At 31.3% G+C, this 17,160-nt stretch overlaps 1 protein-coding gene across 1 annotated transcript; it reads left to right on the forward strand.

The window, feature by feature from the left end:
- Positions 1-319: 319 nt before the first annotated feature.
- Positions 320-829, forward strand: LOC133284027 (protein S40-1-like). The gene has a single exon (XM_061480979.1). It carries the CDS (start codon positions 320-322, stop codon positions 827-829), a length of 510 nt encoding a protein of 169 aa, XP_061336963.1.
- The last annotated feature ends 16,331 nt before the right edge of the window (positions 830-17,160 follow it).

Below are 17,160 nucleotides of genomic sequence, written 5' to 3' on the forward strand. Positions count from 1 at the left end.
AATTAAATTAAATTTTTATTCTCACTTTCCCACAATCCGAAAATAAATCAGCTTACACCTTTCTTCTTTTTGATTCCCAATGACATAAAAAAGTCCATTTTGATTCCCTTGTTCTTTTTTTTCTTTCAAAAAAGAAGAAGGAAGAAACCATAAAATAAAACCACTAGGTGGAGAAGTTTCGGTCATCTATATCAGACTATATCTACTTATCCCGAAATGGGAAACTTTGTCATAGCCATTAGCCACTCATAACTGAATCCCCTTACACTCCTCTGTATCATAAGCACTCCATCCAAGGAGGGTTGCAAAGCAAATAGAAATGGCAGATAGGAGTGTTTTTCTGAACAAAAGCAGCTGTTTTGGTGGAGAAGCAAGAGAGGACAAAGATTTTGACGAAGAAGATGTAAGGGGTGTAACCAAAGAGAGAGAATATGATTCTTGCCCAAAAACCAAAAGGGCAGAGGAGTCCTCCTCTGGTCCAAGAAAGATCCCAAGGGCTAATAGTAATACACTACCTGCTTCCAATGCCACATTGATTCAAGGGTCTTCGGCACCTATGGACATTCCTGACTGGTCAAAAATTTATGGGAAGAATTGCAAGAAGAACAAGGGTGGTTGTGGTTGTAGTTATGCGGATCATTGCTATGATGATGGAGGTGATGATGAGAATGATGATATGATTCCTCCACATGAATGGATTGCTAGGAAGCTTGCAAGGAGCCATATTTCATCTTTCTCTATGTGTGAAGGGATGGGGAGGACACTCAAAGGGAGAGATCTTAGCAAAGTCAGGAATGCTATTTTGACCAAAACTGGTTTCATAGAGTAGTTAGTGCTTAGTGTATACATATATATATATATATATATATATATATATATATATATACGAGGTAGGATCCTTTGACACTGGTGTCAAAGTTTATATACTTACAAAATAGAGTCGTTGATCTTTTTTGATCCGACGACTATCAGATGAGATGTCAAATTTGAAATTTGACACTGGTGTGAAAGAATTCTACCTCTATATATATATATATATATATATATATATATATATATATAGTAGTCACCACCATGACGATACATAGTAGTCACCACCATAATTATCGTCCATTTCATGTCATCATATAAGCTTAAAATTTTGGCATCATCACTACTACTAGCACTTCCACAATCAAGTCATCATCGATCATTGTTTGACTCGGATCCCATGCAATCGTTTTTTGTTTTGATTATTCTCAACCATATAGAGAATATTAGTATGGAATATATTGTCCTGCTAGTGGAACTTAAAGTAGAATCCCTACTTGAAGTCAGAGCTGTCTGTTTGTTGTTCTAAATTTTCTGGGAATGGGAAAGGAGCGTTTTGTAGGGAAGGATAAACAAAAAAGGAGTGGCAGTGGCAACCTCTGAAATTTTTGTCTGGATTTCTTGTAGATTTCTATGTTTTAGGGGAACGGAGTGCACCTATAAATGGAAGAGCCATTACTTTTTAGTCTTTCGGTTTTTCTCTTTGTTTGATGCTTTATATATATTGGGTTTTACGAGAGTTATGTTGTAAGAAAAGTGATTGTTTAATGTTATACAGATTCCTTTTGCGTGTCTTAGTTTTTTTTTTGCTTCAAAAAATGTGAGCTCTACAAAATGTGTGTGTAGAAATTTATTTTGTGTCATGTGACATGATAGATGCAAACTTCTTATATATTAAGTGAACCTTTTTTATTCATGTAATATCTAAATTACCTGTTAACACTGGTCAATATTATCTTTCAAATATAATCACTTGCATTGGTAACTGTTTCAATTTTTAAACCACCGTGTGCATTGAAATTGAACCTAACTTTAGCTCTCAGTAATATTCAATGTCCCCCGGATTCAACTAGAAAAAAAAAAAGCCTCCATAGTTTATATATATATATGGAAAAATATTTATTCTTTTAAAGGACATATAGTTGTGTGTCATTTTAGGTAAGAAAAAGACACAACCTAGTTTTTTATTTAAAATTTAAATTTAAAAAAAATTACTCACTTTCTCTTGTATGATTTTTATTTTTCATTAGTTGTGTCTTTCTCTAACCTAAAATGACATAACTTAATGTCCTTTAAAAGTACAAACACTAAATCCATATATGTATATTCTACATCCCTATAAATTATTCTCAATTTTAGCTATTGAATCTATTTATATCTAACACCTATGATTTATTAGATATATAAATTATTAGATGCAAGCAAATTAATAATCAAGATTTGATATTAGATTTCTCATTCTTGTACCATTGTAAAAATGACATGTCCTATATATATAAGGTTTATTATTTCTCATGTTGTAGAAGATAAATTTATCTTATATACACACATAAAAATATACATGACTTATATTTTTTATTTCTCTCTTCTTCTCACGTGGTCCTGTGTAGGAGATCAAATTTATTTCCAATAATATGAGAAATATTAACATCATATATATGGGTTAATATTTTCTCATATTACATGAGAAAATAATTTTCTCCTACACACACAATTCAAATGTGAAGCCCACACTATACTTTTTCTCTCTCCTCTATTTTGCGAGTATAGGAGATTAATATTTTTTCATGTAACATGAAAAAAATTATCCCTATATATATATATAGTAGGATCCTTTGACACCGGTGTCAAATTTGAAATTTGACACCTCATCTGATAGCCGTTAGATCAAAAAAGATCAACGACTCTGATTTGTAAGCATGTGACACTATTATCTTTTTTTATCTAACGGCTATCAGATGAGGTGTCAAATTTCAAATTTGACACCGGTGTCAAAGGATCCTACCTCATATATATATGAGGTTATTATTTCTCTATCAATTTGAGATATAATTATCTCCAGTAAATTCAAAACCATGTTGGGAAAATTAACGAAGTTTTAGAGGGCGTTTGGTTGAGGAGAAATTTTTTGAATACTAGGGAAATGGTTGAAAAGTGAGTTTGGAAGAGAAATGTAAAAAAAGTTGTTTGGTTGGAAAAAAAATTTACTGGGCAAATTAGGTAAGATTTATAAAGTCTATGTATGATTTGAGGTAAAATATAGATAGAAAAATAAATGACAATTACAAAAATATCCCTGTTTTTAATTTTTTTAATCACATACCCTTTACCCTTTTTTTATTATTATTACAAACCTACCCTTTACCTTTTTTTTTGAATCACGTACCTTGTTCTTTCTTTCTTTGAATCAGGTAACCCTTATAAAAGAAATTAAAAATTATCAACTGTGAACAGATTATAATAGCATATTAAAACAACTTCTTCAATTGGCAGGTGTTATCAATCTAATGAACAACGAAAAGTGTATGAGAGGGTAATTTTGTCATATTTTATGTCAACTTGAATCGATTTAGCCGGTTTTCAAGAATACAACGTTGCAAATGGCAAAGCTAATCAGTGTTTTCATTAGTTTTTTGCATAGGAACAAAGAAAGTTGGGCAAACATCTTCCCTATGTAAATTTTCGTAACTCTTCTACCAAACAAAGAAAACATAGATTGCCAAAGTCAGAAAGATGGGGATCTCAATAAAAAATCTCAACCATCGAAAAGGCTACTATTTTTAGACATTATTTGGTAGAGCTTATTGGGAAGCAAATTATCGAAGTTTTAGGATGTAGAGTATGTGTTTGATCCGCAAAGGATTTAAAATTTTAATTTTAATATTCATCCCGAATCGGATTAGTCACAAAGGAATAAATTAATTGAAATATTTTTATTTTTTTTTGGGTACATTAATTGAAATATTTTAACATATATAGAGAGAGAGAGTTATGGTGATAATTTTCCGTTGAATCACATTAGAGAGGTGCATTAATTTTTTCTACTCTGATCCTTCTCGGTGCATTAATTTTTCTTCAATTATTAAAAATTACACTACTCTGATCCTTCTCTCGCTGGATGGATAGAAAGGGATACAAGAATTTTTTTTTTAATATTTTAGGGTTTATTTTTATTTGATTAATTACTTATTTTAAACATATAATAATGTGTTACTTTTTATTTATTTTCTCTTTTGATTTTATCAAAGGAAAATAGTTTTCTCACTTTACATGAGAAAATTCACCGACAATTAAAAGATGAATCTCATTTTATTTTTTTATGGACCTCACTCATGTATTATGTGTGTGTAATATATTCTCATGTAAATTGAGAAAATTAATCTCCTTTATCAAATAAAAAAGACCAGTTCCTTTTTTCTTTTTTATTTCCTTTTTATTCTTTGGATATTGATATATGTCTTCTTTTTGTATTTCTCTCTCTATTAAGACACCTAAAAAGGGCCTTATATGGAATTATTATGTTTTATGTGAATTAATATACACATCAATAATTGTTCAATTTAATATAGGATGGTTTATAACATGTTTGAGTTATTTAAAAATAACATTTTTCATTTTCACTCAATGGGTAGTTTGAAACCCAAAATCATGTATATCATCATATGGTTGGTAAACATGTTGGTTGTGGATGAAATTAATTTTACATGTTGTAAACTAAGAATAAAAGTATACAAATTATAAAAGGAAATACATATGTTATGTAACATGACAGGAAACTAATTTCTTGCACAAACAAACTTTGGTGGGACTCACAGTGAAAAAAAATAAAAAACAAAAGAAATGTTAGCACAATAATCGATGATGGGTCAACAGGAATTATTTTTCCTATCATATTACATGATAGATGTATTGTCCAATTATAAATGGGGTTTAAGTGTGTCATGTTGCAAGACATATTTTAAATATTTTTCTGACACAATATTGTATGTGGCCACTGTTATAGTGAAAAAGAAAACAGAAAAAATGCCTATCACATTTTTCTATGGGTTATTAGGATAAAGATTTGGGAAAAGTGTGTATCATTTTAAAGGATGTAAAGTTGTGTCATTTTAAGTGAGAGAAAAAGATAGATAAAGAAGGAGAGAGAGTGGACAAAAAAATATCAAGATGTGGGTCCCACCTCTTTGTGAGAGTGAAATAACATAAGTTGTATCATTTAAATGAACAAACACTTTTTCCTATAGATTTATGTTTCCTGCATAATAATAGTTGCATTTTCCATTATAAATATAGGGTTTTTCTTATCTTATGTCACACGAGATGACATCTCTCATGTCATAGACACAACAAGTAATGAGATCCATCACTTGTTAAAAAAAATAATATTTACCAAAAAAAAATAAAAAAAGAATAACACGGATTTTGATACTTCACAACATGAGAAAACAATCTCCAATAATACAATAAAATGATTTTCCATAAATATATCTTAAGGAGGGATATTCTTACTACTAAAATTTTCCACTACCAACTCACTACCTATCTAATCACCATTAGATTAACATTTTCTCTTTCTTCAAAACTTTTTAACATTCTCTCTCTTTGATCCAATAGTAATGTGATGGGTAGTAATTTAGTAGTAAATTTTTTTGATAGTTAGAATATCCTTACTCGTATATCTTAACTTTTGTTTTTCCCTCACTTCTTGCAGGGTTCTACCTTTATCACTTGTGAAGGGACCATGTTTTCTATGTTAGAGCATATGGCTTTTTGGTTTGTTATTTATTATATGGAAAAAATATTTATCCTTTTAAATGACACAACTTATGTTATTTCACTTTTATTAAGAGGTGGAACCCACATCTTTTTTTGTTCATTCTCTCTCCTCCTTTATCTATCTCTTTCTCTCTTTAAAAACAACACAACTTTACATCCTTTAAAATGACACATATTTTTCCCTTACTATATACATGTCATTTCTTGTTTTGTCTTTTGTTTTAACCAGGGGATGAATTTATTGCTTTCGTTTCTGTTCTCCCTTCTTGTCACAAATTTATACTTAACATTCGAGGTTCTTTATAATTTCAAAGTTCAAACGCATAAAATTGACCCAGAAGAACTTTTAAAAAAGAAAAAAAGAAAAAGGAAACAACTTCTTTAAGAAAAAATATCCATTCAAACGCGTTCTAAGATCTAGGGGTGAAAGTGGGCTGGGCTGGGTCAAGCTTTGCTCCGAAAAGCCCAAGCCTACGGAAAAAAATTCCAATTTGACCTGGCCCAAGCTGTAATATCCCAGAAAAATAATAGTAATTTATAATACAATAAATTAATAATAGTAATAAATTATAAATTAGTAATAATAATAATGGGTGATAAATTGTTATTATTTGATTGATCATTATGCTTTAATGTTTGATTATTTGATTGGTAATGTTTGATTGGATTAGGATGAGTCAACAAACATAAATTGTTTAGATATGATGACTCAACAAACATAAATTGTTTAGATATGATGAGTCAGCATTGAGTCAGTAATGTATAAGTCCTAAACTTCAACTATAAATAGAGACCTAGCCTAACCAAACCAATTCACTCTCCTCTACTACTCTTTTTCTCTTCTCACTCCAAAAAGTTTATTTTAATTATTTTCAATCTTTATATTTTTTTTATCAACCGGTTCTCTGCCCCAAATTACTCTTTTCTTCTAAAAGTTAGCGAAAACGGAGACCAGGTAATCCTAATCCCTAGGTATTTTTAGATTATATTTTATATCAAATTTGGTATGTGTAATCCTAATCCTTAGAAGTGTTATGTTAATTTTATATGAATTTTGATAGGATAATTATGATCCTAAATATATCATAGGGCTATCTTATATGAAATATATTGCATGTAATCCTAATCCCAAATAATTGTGTTAACCTGTATATATAATTACGTTCCTTATAAATTCGATTTTGTTAATAATTACTATATGCTAAATGTTTTCTCAATTTGCTTCTGCCGAACTCGGAACTGCATGTATACACCTCGCTGCAAATTTCTTTCGGTTTCTGTGCAATTCTTTAAATTGAATTCAAATTGTCGTTGCTTTTATATATGTAAACATTGTTCACAAAACAAAACTCTCCTTCTCGATTTTTGTGTGTCACTTTCCATTAAATTAGATGCCTGATTGGTTTCTTTCAATTTGCAAATTAATATGTCCTTCACTTTTGCTTATATGCATATATTTGCAATGATATTTTTCTCGGTTTACGTGATCAACCTATTTCAAATACATGCTTTCATTATATGTTGTTAGTTACAATTGTTTCTTTTGAATCCTGTGCTTTATTTTATAAATTGAGGCACTAAAATATATATATGTTTTGATAAATTAGAAATTAATTGTTAGTTGCATAAAATAGATATTACATATATTTGAAATAAATTGAGGAATTTTGTTATGTTTGTATAAAAAAAAATTAATAGTGGGAGGATAGCTTTGGGATGGTACCTCCCAAAGTGATGAACACAACTTTTGGGCTTTATGCCTCCGATGACTGATGTGAAAATGATTATATCCGTTCTTCCCAAAGTGGTGTCTGGCAGGGTTCCCCGGGATACTAGTAGCAACTTTGGGAAGAGGTGTGCACACTAGGAAGATGTGAATTGATTATGGCCAAAGTGATTTGTTTGTGACTGGCAGGGTTTCCCGGGTCACAGGGTAGACTGGCAGGGTTCCCCGGGTCTACCATGGTTCTCTTCCCACTAAATAGACTAAATGGATTAAATAAATATTAATATAATTAATAACAAGTTGACATTTGATTCGAATTTTTGAGTTATATTATTTTATTGGATTATCATGAGTTACATTCTTTTTGTTTATTTATTTATTTTTGTATATCGGATTTGGATTACCAGCTTTGCTGACTTTTGTGTTTGTTTAACTGCAATGATCCTTCACGGGGGAGCAGATTTTCAGTGAAACATGTTGCAAAGGACGAGGCTAGCTGTGGGCAGCGAGGATCACGACTCGGATATTATATTTCTAGCTAGTTTCTAAGTTTAGAAATTTTATGAGATTTAAATAAATGCATAAGACATATTTCCTTTATTTAAACTTTAGTCTTTGGTTTTATTTTTAATGTAATAAATTTAGCCTTGCACCTGTCCATAGTACAAGTGCGGCGGTAACACTTTCCAAATTTGATTATTTTGAACTTCCGCTGTTATTTACAAAAATTATTGAAATTATTTATGCTATTATAAATTGTTAGAATTTGGGGTGTTACACAAGCCTAGTACGAATCTAACTGTTAGCCTGGCTTGGCCCGTTTATAAAAAAACAAATGACCTGGCCTAGTCCGTTAGCCCGTTAATCTTTAAGTTCCAAGCAGAACTATGAATCAACTTTATAAAATACTTAAATTCTGTTGTTAAACCAAAATATCATAATTTCAATGTCCAAACAGAATCATGAATTACAACAAAACTCATACAATCTGCATTTAAGTCACTTTCAAAAGCAAAATGATCAAACTAAATAACATATATTTCATCATATCCAACAAACAAATTCATATTATGTAAATTAAAATAACGACATGAATCCAACAAACACTTCATGATGCTTTAGTAAATATAAGCTTTCCTAAAAACCTTTTAATATATTCATATACACAATCTAATATGCTGAGATGTTGGTTCCTCCTACATAAGAAATAAAGTCATATTTCTATTAAAATATAATTGAATATAATTAAGTTATAAATAATTGCAATTGATGAAATTTATATCTTTTATTTTTTTTTCTTCAAGGCATACTTGCTTTATATTATTTAATTTAAAATAAATAGTACAATATAGACCGGCCTATAGGCTTATAGGCCAGGCCTTGTGAAAGTGGGTCTAAGGCTTTTTTATTAAACAAGCTTTTTCAATGTCCAAGCCCGGCTTACTTTACGAAATATACTAAATCAGGTCTGGCCTAACGTAGGCCGAGCCGTAGGCCCCTATAGACCGGCCCGACCCAGTTTCACCCCTACTAAGGGCCCTTAGGGTGAGTTTTTTCTCCAAAAGTTGCTTTTTTTTTTTTTTAGGAAAAAAACACTTCTCACTTTAAGAGAAAAAAATTATATGATCCCGGCCCATGTTATTTTTTTCTGGTCCCACTCACAATCAAAACTTTTTGTTGACTATTTTATCCCTGCTTTTTCTTTTGTTTTCCTTTTTTGCCCTTTACAAATGAGAGGGAGCATTTGTAAATTCTATGGGACTAGTCCATGGAATAACTTCTCCACTTTAAATTCGTTTGGATGTCTGCTTTTAAAAAAAGCAGAAATCACAAAAAAATTAAAAACCTACTTTTTTAAGAAGCAAAAAATTTTAGCTTATAAAAAAAGCAGAAGTCAAAAGTCAAATATTTTTATAAAAATATAAATAGGTTTAACTTTTGTAAAAAATACTTCTAAAATAAGGAAGAGATAAAAGTTACTTTTTTTATAAGCCACCGGCCCATGGATGTGGGCCCACGTATCTCAACCCAGGATCAGGCCCAAAAGGTTAAGTGGCTTAGTAGAAGAGATTGGGTTCAAAAGAATCAGCAGGCAGCCCATATACCACGCGGACTAGTAACTCTAATGGGCCAGGAAGACACTAGCCTTGAGTTACTGAATCGAATAATTCCTTTTTTTTTTCTTTTTTTTTTCCATTATTTTTCAAAAAATAAATAAAAATAATTCCTTTTTCATAATTCAGTGCACTTTTCAATTTACTTTTATTTTGTTACTCTATTACGAACTTCCAAGTTCCAAGTAGGGTATATATATATCAGGTGCGAAAGTAATGGAAGATATAGAAAATTCCACTCGTCAGTTATAGTGGTTAGAAGTAGTTGTTTCAATCCCCAAATTAAAAGTTTAAAACCAATGGGTGTAGGTTAGTTGATCACATATAAAAAAAATTCCAATTTTTTTTTCCCTCCCTCTTTTTCTGTCCTCCTTCTCTTGTGCCATCAACCACGGGTGGCTCAAAGAGAACAACAGAATAACAGAATGCAATCTAAAAATAGTATTGAAACAACAGAATGGCGTCAACCAATGTACTAAGGATTCATAAATAAACAGGGTATTATTCCATTACTATCTTTAATAACTGAGAATGAGATGGTCTGATGGTGATAAACAATTATGCGGCAAAACATTAGTAAATGTGAGTTGAAATTCTTTCACACTCAGGTTACATATCACTTAAGCTCAAGTTTTAACCTTTCCCTTCTTACAAATTATTTAAACCTCTTAATATCAACTTGTTCCTAGTTATTAAAATCATAACAGATACATTCAAAGTCAAGGGGTGTTTGACTATTAAAAACCAACTGTATAGTTAAAATATGTTAACTTTTTTATTTTGGGTTCGCTTTTTTCATGTTACGTGACAAGAGTTTTTGACCTGCATATACAAATCAAGTATGAGACCCACACTTAAAAAAAAATTCACCGGATCCTTGTTACAGGAAGAAACAATGTCATTCTTACAACATGACAAACTGATTTCCCTTTAATTTTTACACTTAAAATTTAAAAACTTAGTTCTTGTCTCGAAACAATTAAGAACAATGGACAAGGAGGGACCAAATAAGTTTTAATTCCATGTGCTCAGAGTACATATCTTTTAATAAAATAAAATCGAGGTGGAAAATAACTATTAATCCACTAGATGAATATAAAAAAACATACTTCGACTAACTAAGAAACAAAGAACATTTTATACATTTCCCCACAAAAAAAATAAAATAAAAAATTATACATGGATACAGGACTATTGGAATTAATTATCCTGTCACGCACAAGCAAAGAATAATTTTAGGGAGAGCCAAGATTAATTAATCAGTTATAACTTGATCTACGTTTAAGTAAATTCAATTAAGGCGGGCTTCTGAAGGGGAAACATTTACCAAAAATAAGAATGCATGTACCGGAAAGTGCTTTAATCATAAAAGCAAGAGAAAGATTGAATCTTCTCACCTGCTATAATACTACATTGTTAAAAAAGAGATGTAGCTTTAAATAGAAGCAAACTAAACGTAAAGATAGATTTATCTACGCCACTTCAAGTCATCAATTAAGTCCCTACCACCCCCTCAATAAAAGAATAGATTTATCTCACGGTAGGGTAAGAACATGCATGTAGTTTAAAGCCTTACTTCTGAATCCGTCCCGAACACGTAACAGATATATATATATATATATATATATATGTAGTTTATCCAAAAAAACAAAAAACAAATTTGCTACCTACCTTACCAAATTCATATCTTATTTAAAAAATGGGTCATCACTCCTGGCACACACAGAAAACACTTCATTGGATGGACTATGTTCGAAGCATTGTTTCTTCCTGCACCAAATAATTAGCTGGATTAAGATCCTGAGATATCTGCATAAGAAAAGCCTCAATTACTGGTATTGACTCTTTTTGTTACTGTTGCAACTCTTGAACAAAAATCACCTTCCAACATATATAAAAATAAAAAGCAGTGAAACAACCTTTAATGTGCCGCAGATTGCTAAAGAGGAGATAAGTTGCATGTGATATTGGCACGGCTCAATCAAATAAGAGGGCTTTAGTATCATAAAGCACTGCCTTCTGATTGAACCGTACCAATATCTCAGGCCCTTAATTGTTTGTAAACTCTGAACCATCACCAATATAGAGCCTTTCAAGTTCCTGCACTTTCTGAAGAAACAAACATTCGTTAATGAAATATATCTATGTGACAAGAAAAGCTTACCACCACATACATGGTAACTCCAACATCCATCAACAGAAATAATACACAGAAAGAACAAGGAAAAAAAAAAGCCTTAACGTGACTGTATTAGAGAGCCAATGAAGAAACAAAAAAAGTGGTGGAAGAAGGTGGCATGTTTTATTGGAGTAACTATGCTGTCCTGTGAGATTCTTGAAATTTAATGGATGATAGAGAGGAGGGACCAAGACAGAGACAGAGAGATGCAGAGCCTTAAATATGCTTTGCATTAAATTTGCCAACAACCCAACAACGAATAGGAAGTGAGAACATTAAATTTTGAGAATGGAAACAATTGGAGAAAGGCATATTTTGAATATATCACAAGCAGAGAAGGTCAGTGAGACAAGATGTTGAGTTTAGGTTCCAGGTTTTATATTTATGAGCTCACACTGTCAACCACATTTGAAATTCAAAAGAGCTTTTGGAAAGTAAGTTTGTGGTTGGTGTGCTGTGCATATAGTGCTTTGATTTGAGTATGGCCATTGAACCAACTTTATTTGGAAGCAAATTTGGTTTCTCAAAGCCCTTTATGTGCAAAGTCTGGATTCATCAATATCAAACAGGTCAACACTTTCTTCCACATTCAAAGGCAGAAATACCTGTAAGTGGAGTTAGTTAAAAAAACAAATAGTCTTTCGGCGTAAATACATAAAAGGAAGCTCACATGAAAGTCTGAACATGAAATTTCTCTCCTTTTTTTTTGTGTGTGACAAAAATAGAGGCCTATACTTGTTCATTTTATGCTCTTATTTTGTGCTTTCTTTGTCCAGATAAAAAACAAATCAATAAAATTAAAGGGAACGTACTCAATGTTACTATCATTATTTCTAAAGGACTTCAAACTCTGGCTATTTCTTCTCCAGTTAATTTCCATTAATTAACGATGAATTTATCCTAAGACCTTTTTCATTGTTTTTTAAAATGTAACATGTTCTTCCTCTTTATAATATACAAACATTTTTTTTGGACATGGAACTTATTGGGATCTGTCTTTTATTTTTATGCTTTAGGTCAAATAATTTTGCTTCTTGTTTTAATCCCTCACATGCACAATATTTTTTGAAGTATGATTCCTAATTATTTTAGGATTTAATATTGGGACTTATGTCTATGACATGATACAAGATGTCTCCAACAACATGAGAAAATATTTTTTCTTTAATTTTTTGATAGAAAATTGTGAGATGTTTAGATAAAGAAATAAAAAAGATAAACTAAAGTGAAACTATTCAATCATGTGTTTATTTTTACACAAAAATAAAAATAAAAATTAAGACCCTACATAGATATAGACATAGAACTAACAATACAAGAAAAAAAAAAGTTTTAAATTTTCATTAGTTGAAGGGTTGTTTAACATTACTCATTTGATATAATTGTGGTCCCACCTAGTTCCACATAAATTCCCTTTTTGCGGTAGAACAACTGCAGACAGTGTGTTAAGTAGTTCCCATGCATGCCTGGGACCTGTGACAAGTTGCTTGTAGTCTCTCCGCGACCAATGCCCATAAATGTGGGGAAGATTTGTATTAGAAAGGAAAGTTTTACTTTAGGAACGCTTTGTTGATGAACAATGAACAGCAACTTTATTTTTGTGAAATATATATATTTGACACAAACGTTTTTTCAAAATTTCTTTAATTTTCCTACCTAAAGTAAAGTCATTGGACGAAAATTTAACCCTTGCTTTTTAGAACAAAGGGCTACAATTTAACCTTTATTTAGCCAAACTTCGTAGGAAAGCTGTCATCATCAATGCTAGAGTAAAACAGTCAATGCTTGTTGAGATTGCATTAAGCTTAGAAGAATTTGGTAGAAACAAGAACATATAAAGGTGGATCAAGTCATTATAATCAGAAAAAAATAAATAAATAAAAAGGTATTGCCGCAAACTCTAAACTGTAGAATCAGCAGCTCAAGGCTCTGACTTAATAACATCACCCCATCATGTCCTGTGAACGTTGTAATGAATTGAGCAATTATCTGCTACTATTAAAATCCCTTGTCTATTAAAACAATAGCACCATGAAATACGCATGCATATGCATGCCTCCTTATCCAACCATGTAAACAGAAGGGGACTGATCCCTAGTTATCCTGTCCTGCATTGTAGTCCACTAATGGATACTCCAATTCTAGCTAGCTGGAACCTGTAACACCAAATCAGACAAAAGGGTTTGCCCAGTCCAGCATCAAATATATATCCACATGAGCCGTGTTGTGCTTTTTTAATATTTTACTCAGCTTCATCTTGATGAACTAGCTATTATATTATATCCAAGAGGGTCATAATTAATATAAGATATGTGACTTAGACTGCTTTGGTGGACAGGATAGGATATGATACGGGACTGATAAGGATATGATATGATATGAGGCTGATATCATGTCCAGTGTTTGATGAGTACCTGATTAGCAATCTGATAAGATTATGTAGAAGAAAAAAACAAAATATAATGCAATAAATACAAATATATTGGGTAGTGTGGGGATACATTGGGTAGCGTGGGGATACATTGGGTATCCAATATTGGTATCATATCCTATTGAATCCTAACCCAACTCCTCCCATAGGATAAAAAATCATGTATTGGATAGGATAAAATGAGACAATAGGATAAACTAATCATATCCTATTGACCTACGAAACAAGAGATAAAAGTAGGATATGATAAGTTATCCTATCCTATCTTCTTTATCAGGTGCTCCAAACAGGCCCTTAGTAGTATATCACTTTACATAAGAAGGAGGTTGGAAGCCAATCAGATGGTTTGTGTGAATAGCAATTACACGGGAAATTAGAGTTTTAGAAAAATTACGATTTTATCTTTTATTTATAAAGGGGTTTATATTATGGGTTCGTTTTTTTTTTGCTGTGAATGCAGATAACTTATTTACATTGAACCTAAAATAACGTGTTTTGAAACGGAAATTGAAATATCTTTGTCATTATAATTTATTTTAATATTATAATAATCTTTATCATTATAATTTTTTTAATCTTCTAACGCAAAACGATGTCGTTTTGAGAGTGAATCTAAATAACTTATCTACATTCACTGTAGAAACATTAAAAGCCTTACATTATAACGGATAAAGCTCATAATCTACAAGAGTTTTTGTGGCACATAATGTGTGTTTTTTTTTTGTACATTACATAACCTTTTTTAATATGTAGAATTATTGGTACATAAAACATGTATGCATGTAAATTAGTTCGTAATTCAGATTTCAAGGTTATTAGACGTTTGTTTTGTTGCTTCGACTATCTTTTTAATATAATTTAGTTGATCCTATTGACATGAGCATATCAAACGATTATAATACGGTTAACAAGCACAAGCACATTTGTATGATCTATTAATGCACTTTGTTTCTAGCTCTCGTGGGATATTAACAAAATCAAGGCAGAAAGAAATTGCTAGCAACAAGGAAATTAAAGAGAAAATATTGGAGTCGAAAAGCTAAAACGCAACATGATTGTTGTCAATTCTGAACCGTAATGGAAAAAAAAGGAGAGGAGAAAAGGTAAAGATTCTTTGCTGAAATTACAGCTTTATAAAATGTGAAACTGGCAAAGTATGCAGAAAAGTAGCCAAACCCCTTATTCATGACCCAAGTCCTACCAAAAGCACCAGTACTTAATAGCCACGATCTGTCCCTATCCTCATGTGAAATGATGTCCGTTCTTTCATCTTCTAGCACACCAAAAAAAAACAAGAACAATTAGGTAATGGCTAGCTGTTTACACAATCACATGAAGACCCTGCAACTCACATCTCACCTCCTTTAATCATTCTACATCATATATACTAGCTAATAAAATACAATTATTAATCTTAAACTAGTTTTTTTTTTTTATGTTTAAACCCTTTCAATGAACCCTCAAACATAGTTCACAAGTGGAATAAAGTGCTCATCAATTTGATCAATGAATGTAATTCAACACCAACAGGATCCTTTGAGTTAAACCATAATATATATCGTGATTCTCTAACTCAAAGGTTACATTTTAAAAACAGTGTAGTCGTGGTGTAGTTATTTGTGTCCCCCAGCTATAAAGAGAGGCAGAGCAAAACACGGTGTGGGATTTTCAATAATCAATAGTGCTCGTACTTTTGCCAACAGAGTAACATAATAATGCACCTCTTTAGTATATAGAGCCTGGACCTTTGTTCCTTTGCCGCCTTCAGGCACCTCTTCTTCAAGCTTGAAGCCTGTTCACAATGACTTGCTTTTGTGGAAGTTGAAGGGGTTGAGAAACATTCATCCATGTTCTATGGGTGTCCTTGTCCTTTATTTGTTGTGACTCTATGAAGGTAATTAAAAAGGGTAGGTAGGCACTAGACAGACACAACTCGGGGACAGAAATTTGAGAGTTGAGAGGGAGAGTGCATGAGTGAGTGTGTGTGTGTGTGTGAGAGAGCGAGAGAAGAGGAAGTGTGACTGTGAAGAGAAACGAGGTCCCTAATGTATGTACCAATTGCCTATGGGCCTATAGCCTTGTTGTCTATGCAGGATGTAACTCACAATGTGGCCCTCCAAGTGGGTTCAGCCCGTGACAAACCAAAGATGTTGGAAAAAAATATTTCAACTCATTGGCAAAAAAGCAAACCTTGGCTCAAATGATACAGTATTATTGTGTTTCCCTTTTCTCATATCACATCAAGTAATATTTCTTATGCATAGATACAATAAAAGATGGAGCTCATCTTTTGTTAAAAAATAATAATAATAATAATAACACGAATTTTGATACCTTATAATATGAGAAAGTAATATTTTATTTCATGAGAAAATGATTTCTTATTATTATCAGGCTCTATCTCATTTTAAACATTTAATTCCAAAATGAAAATATAACTAAGCGACTTTGTCCCTCACAAAACCAAAATAACTCGTAGCTTCTTTGTCATTATTTTAACCTTCCATACTCTCCAAACAAGGTTAAAGACCTAATTTGTAATAAAAGAAATAAAATAAATAAAATAAAATCAAAGTATTGCATTAATTTTCGTAACTACTTATTTATTTACAAACAAACTATTTTGAAATTTTGAAATTTAAACTTATAAAAGATATGATAAAAAAAGATTATACTACAATCTTTTTTATCCTAATAACCTTCTTTCAACTGTTTTATTATTGTTACATCAAACTCGAATTAACGGCTCCTAGTTCATGTCATTTTATAATTGTTAATTTGTTTTTATCTAATAATAACAAAAAAATTACGAATTTTTTTTTGTAAAGATAAGACAGTTTGTGCATATAAATTATGGGTTCGTTTTTTTTACCGTCAATGTAGATAAGTTATCCACATTGAGCCCAAAACGACGTCGTTTTGAGACGGAAATCAAGGTATTTTTGTAATTATAATTTATTTCAGGGTTATAATAATCTTTTTCATTATAATTTTTTAATTTTTTAACTCAAAACGACGTCGTTTTGGGAGCGAATATAGATAACTTATCTACATTCACTTTAGAAATGTTAAAGCCATAAATTATCTTTAAAAAACCACTTTTAAAAGGTATAAACATTTTTTT

Source organism: Gastrolobium bilobum, unplaced genomic scaffold (genome assembly GCF_033153095.1).
Source record: "Gastrolobium bilobum isolate Gb01-03AN ecotype WA unplaced genomic scaffold, APGP_CSIRO_Gbil_v1 utg7102, whole genome shotgun sequence".
NCBI classification, from domain to species: domain Eukaryota; kingdom Viridiplantae; phylum Streptophyta; class Magnoliopsida; order Fabales; family Fabaceae; genus Gastrolobium; species Gastrolobium bilobum.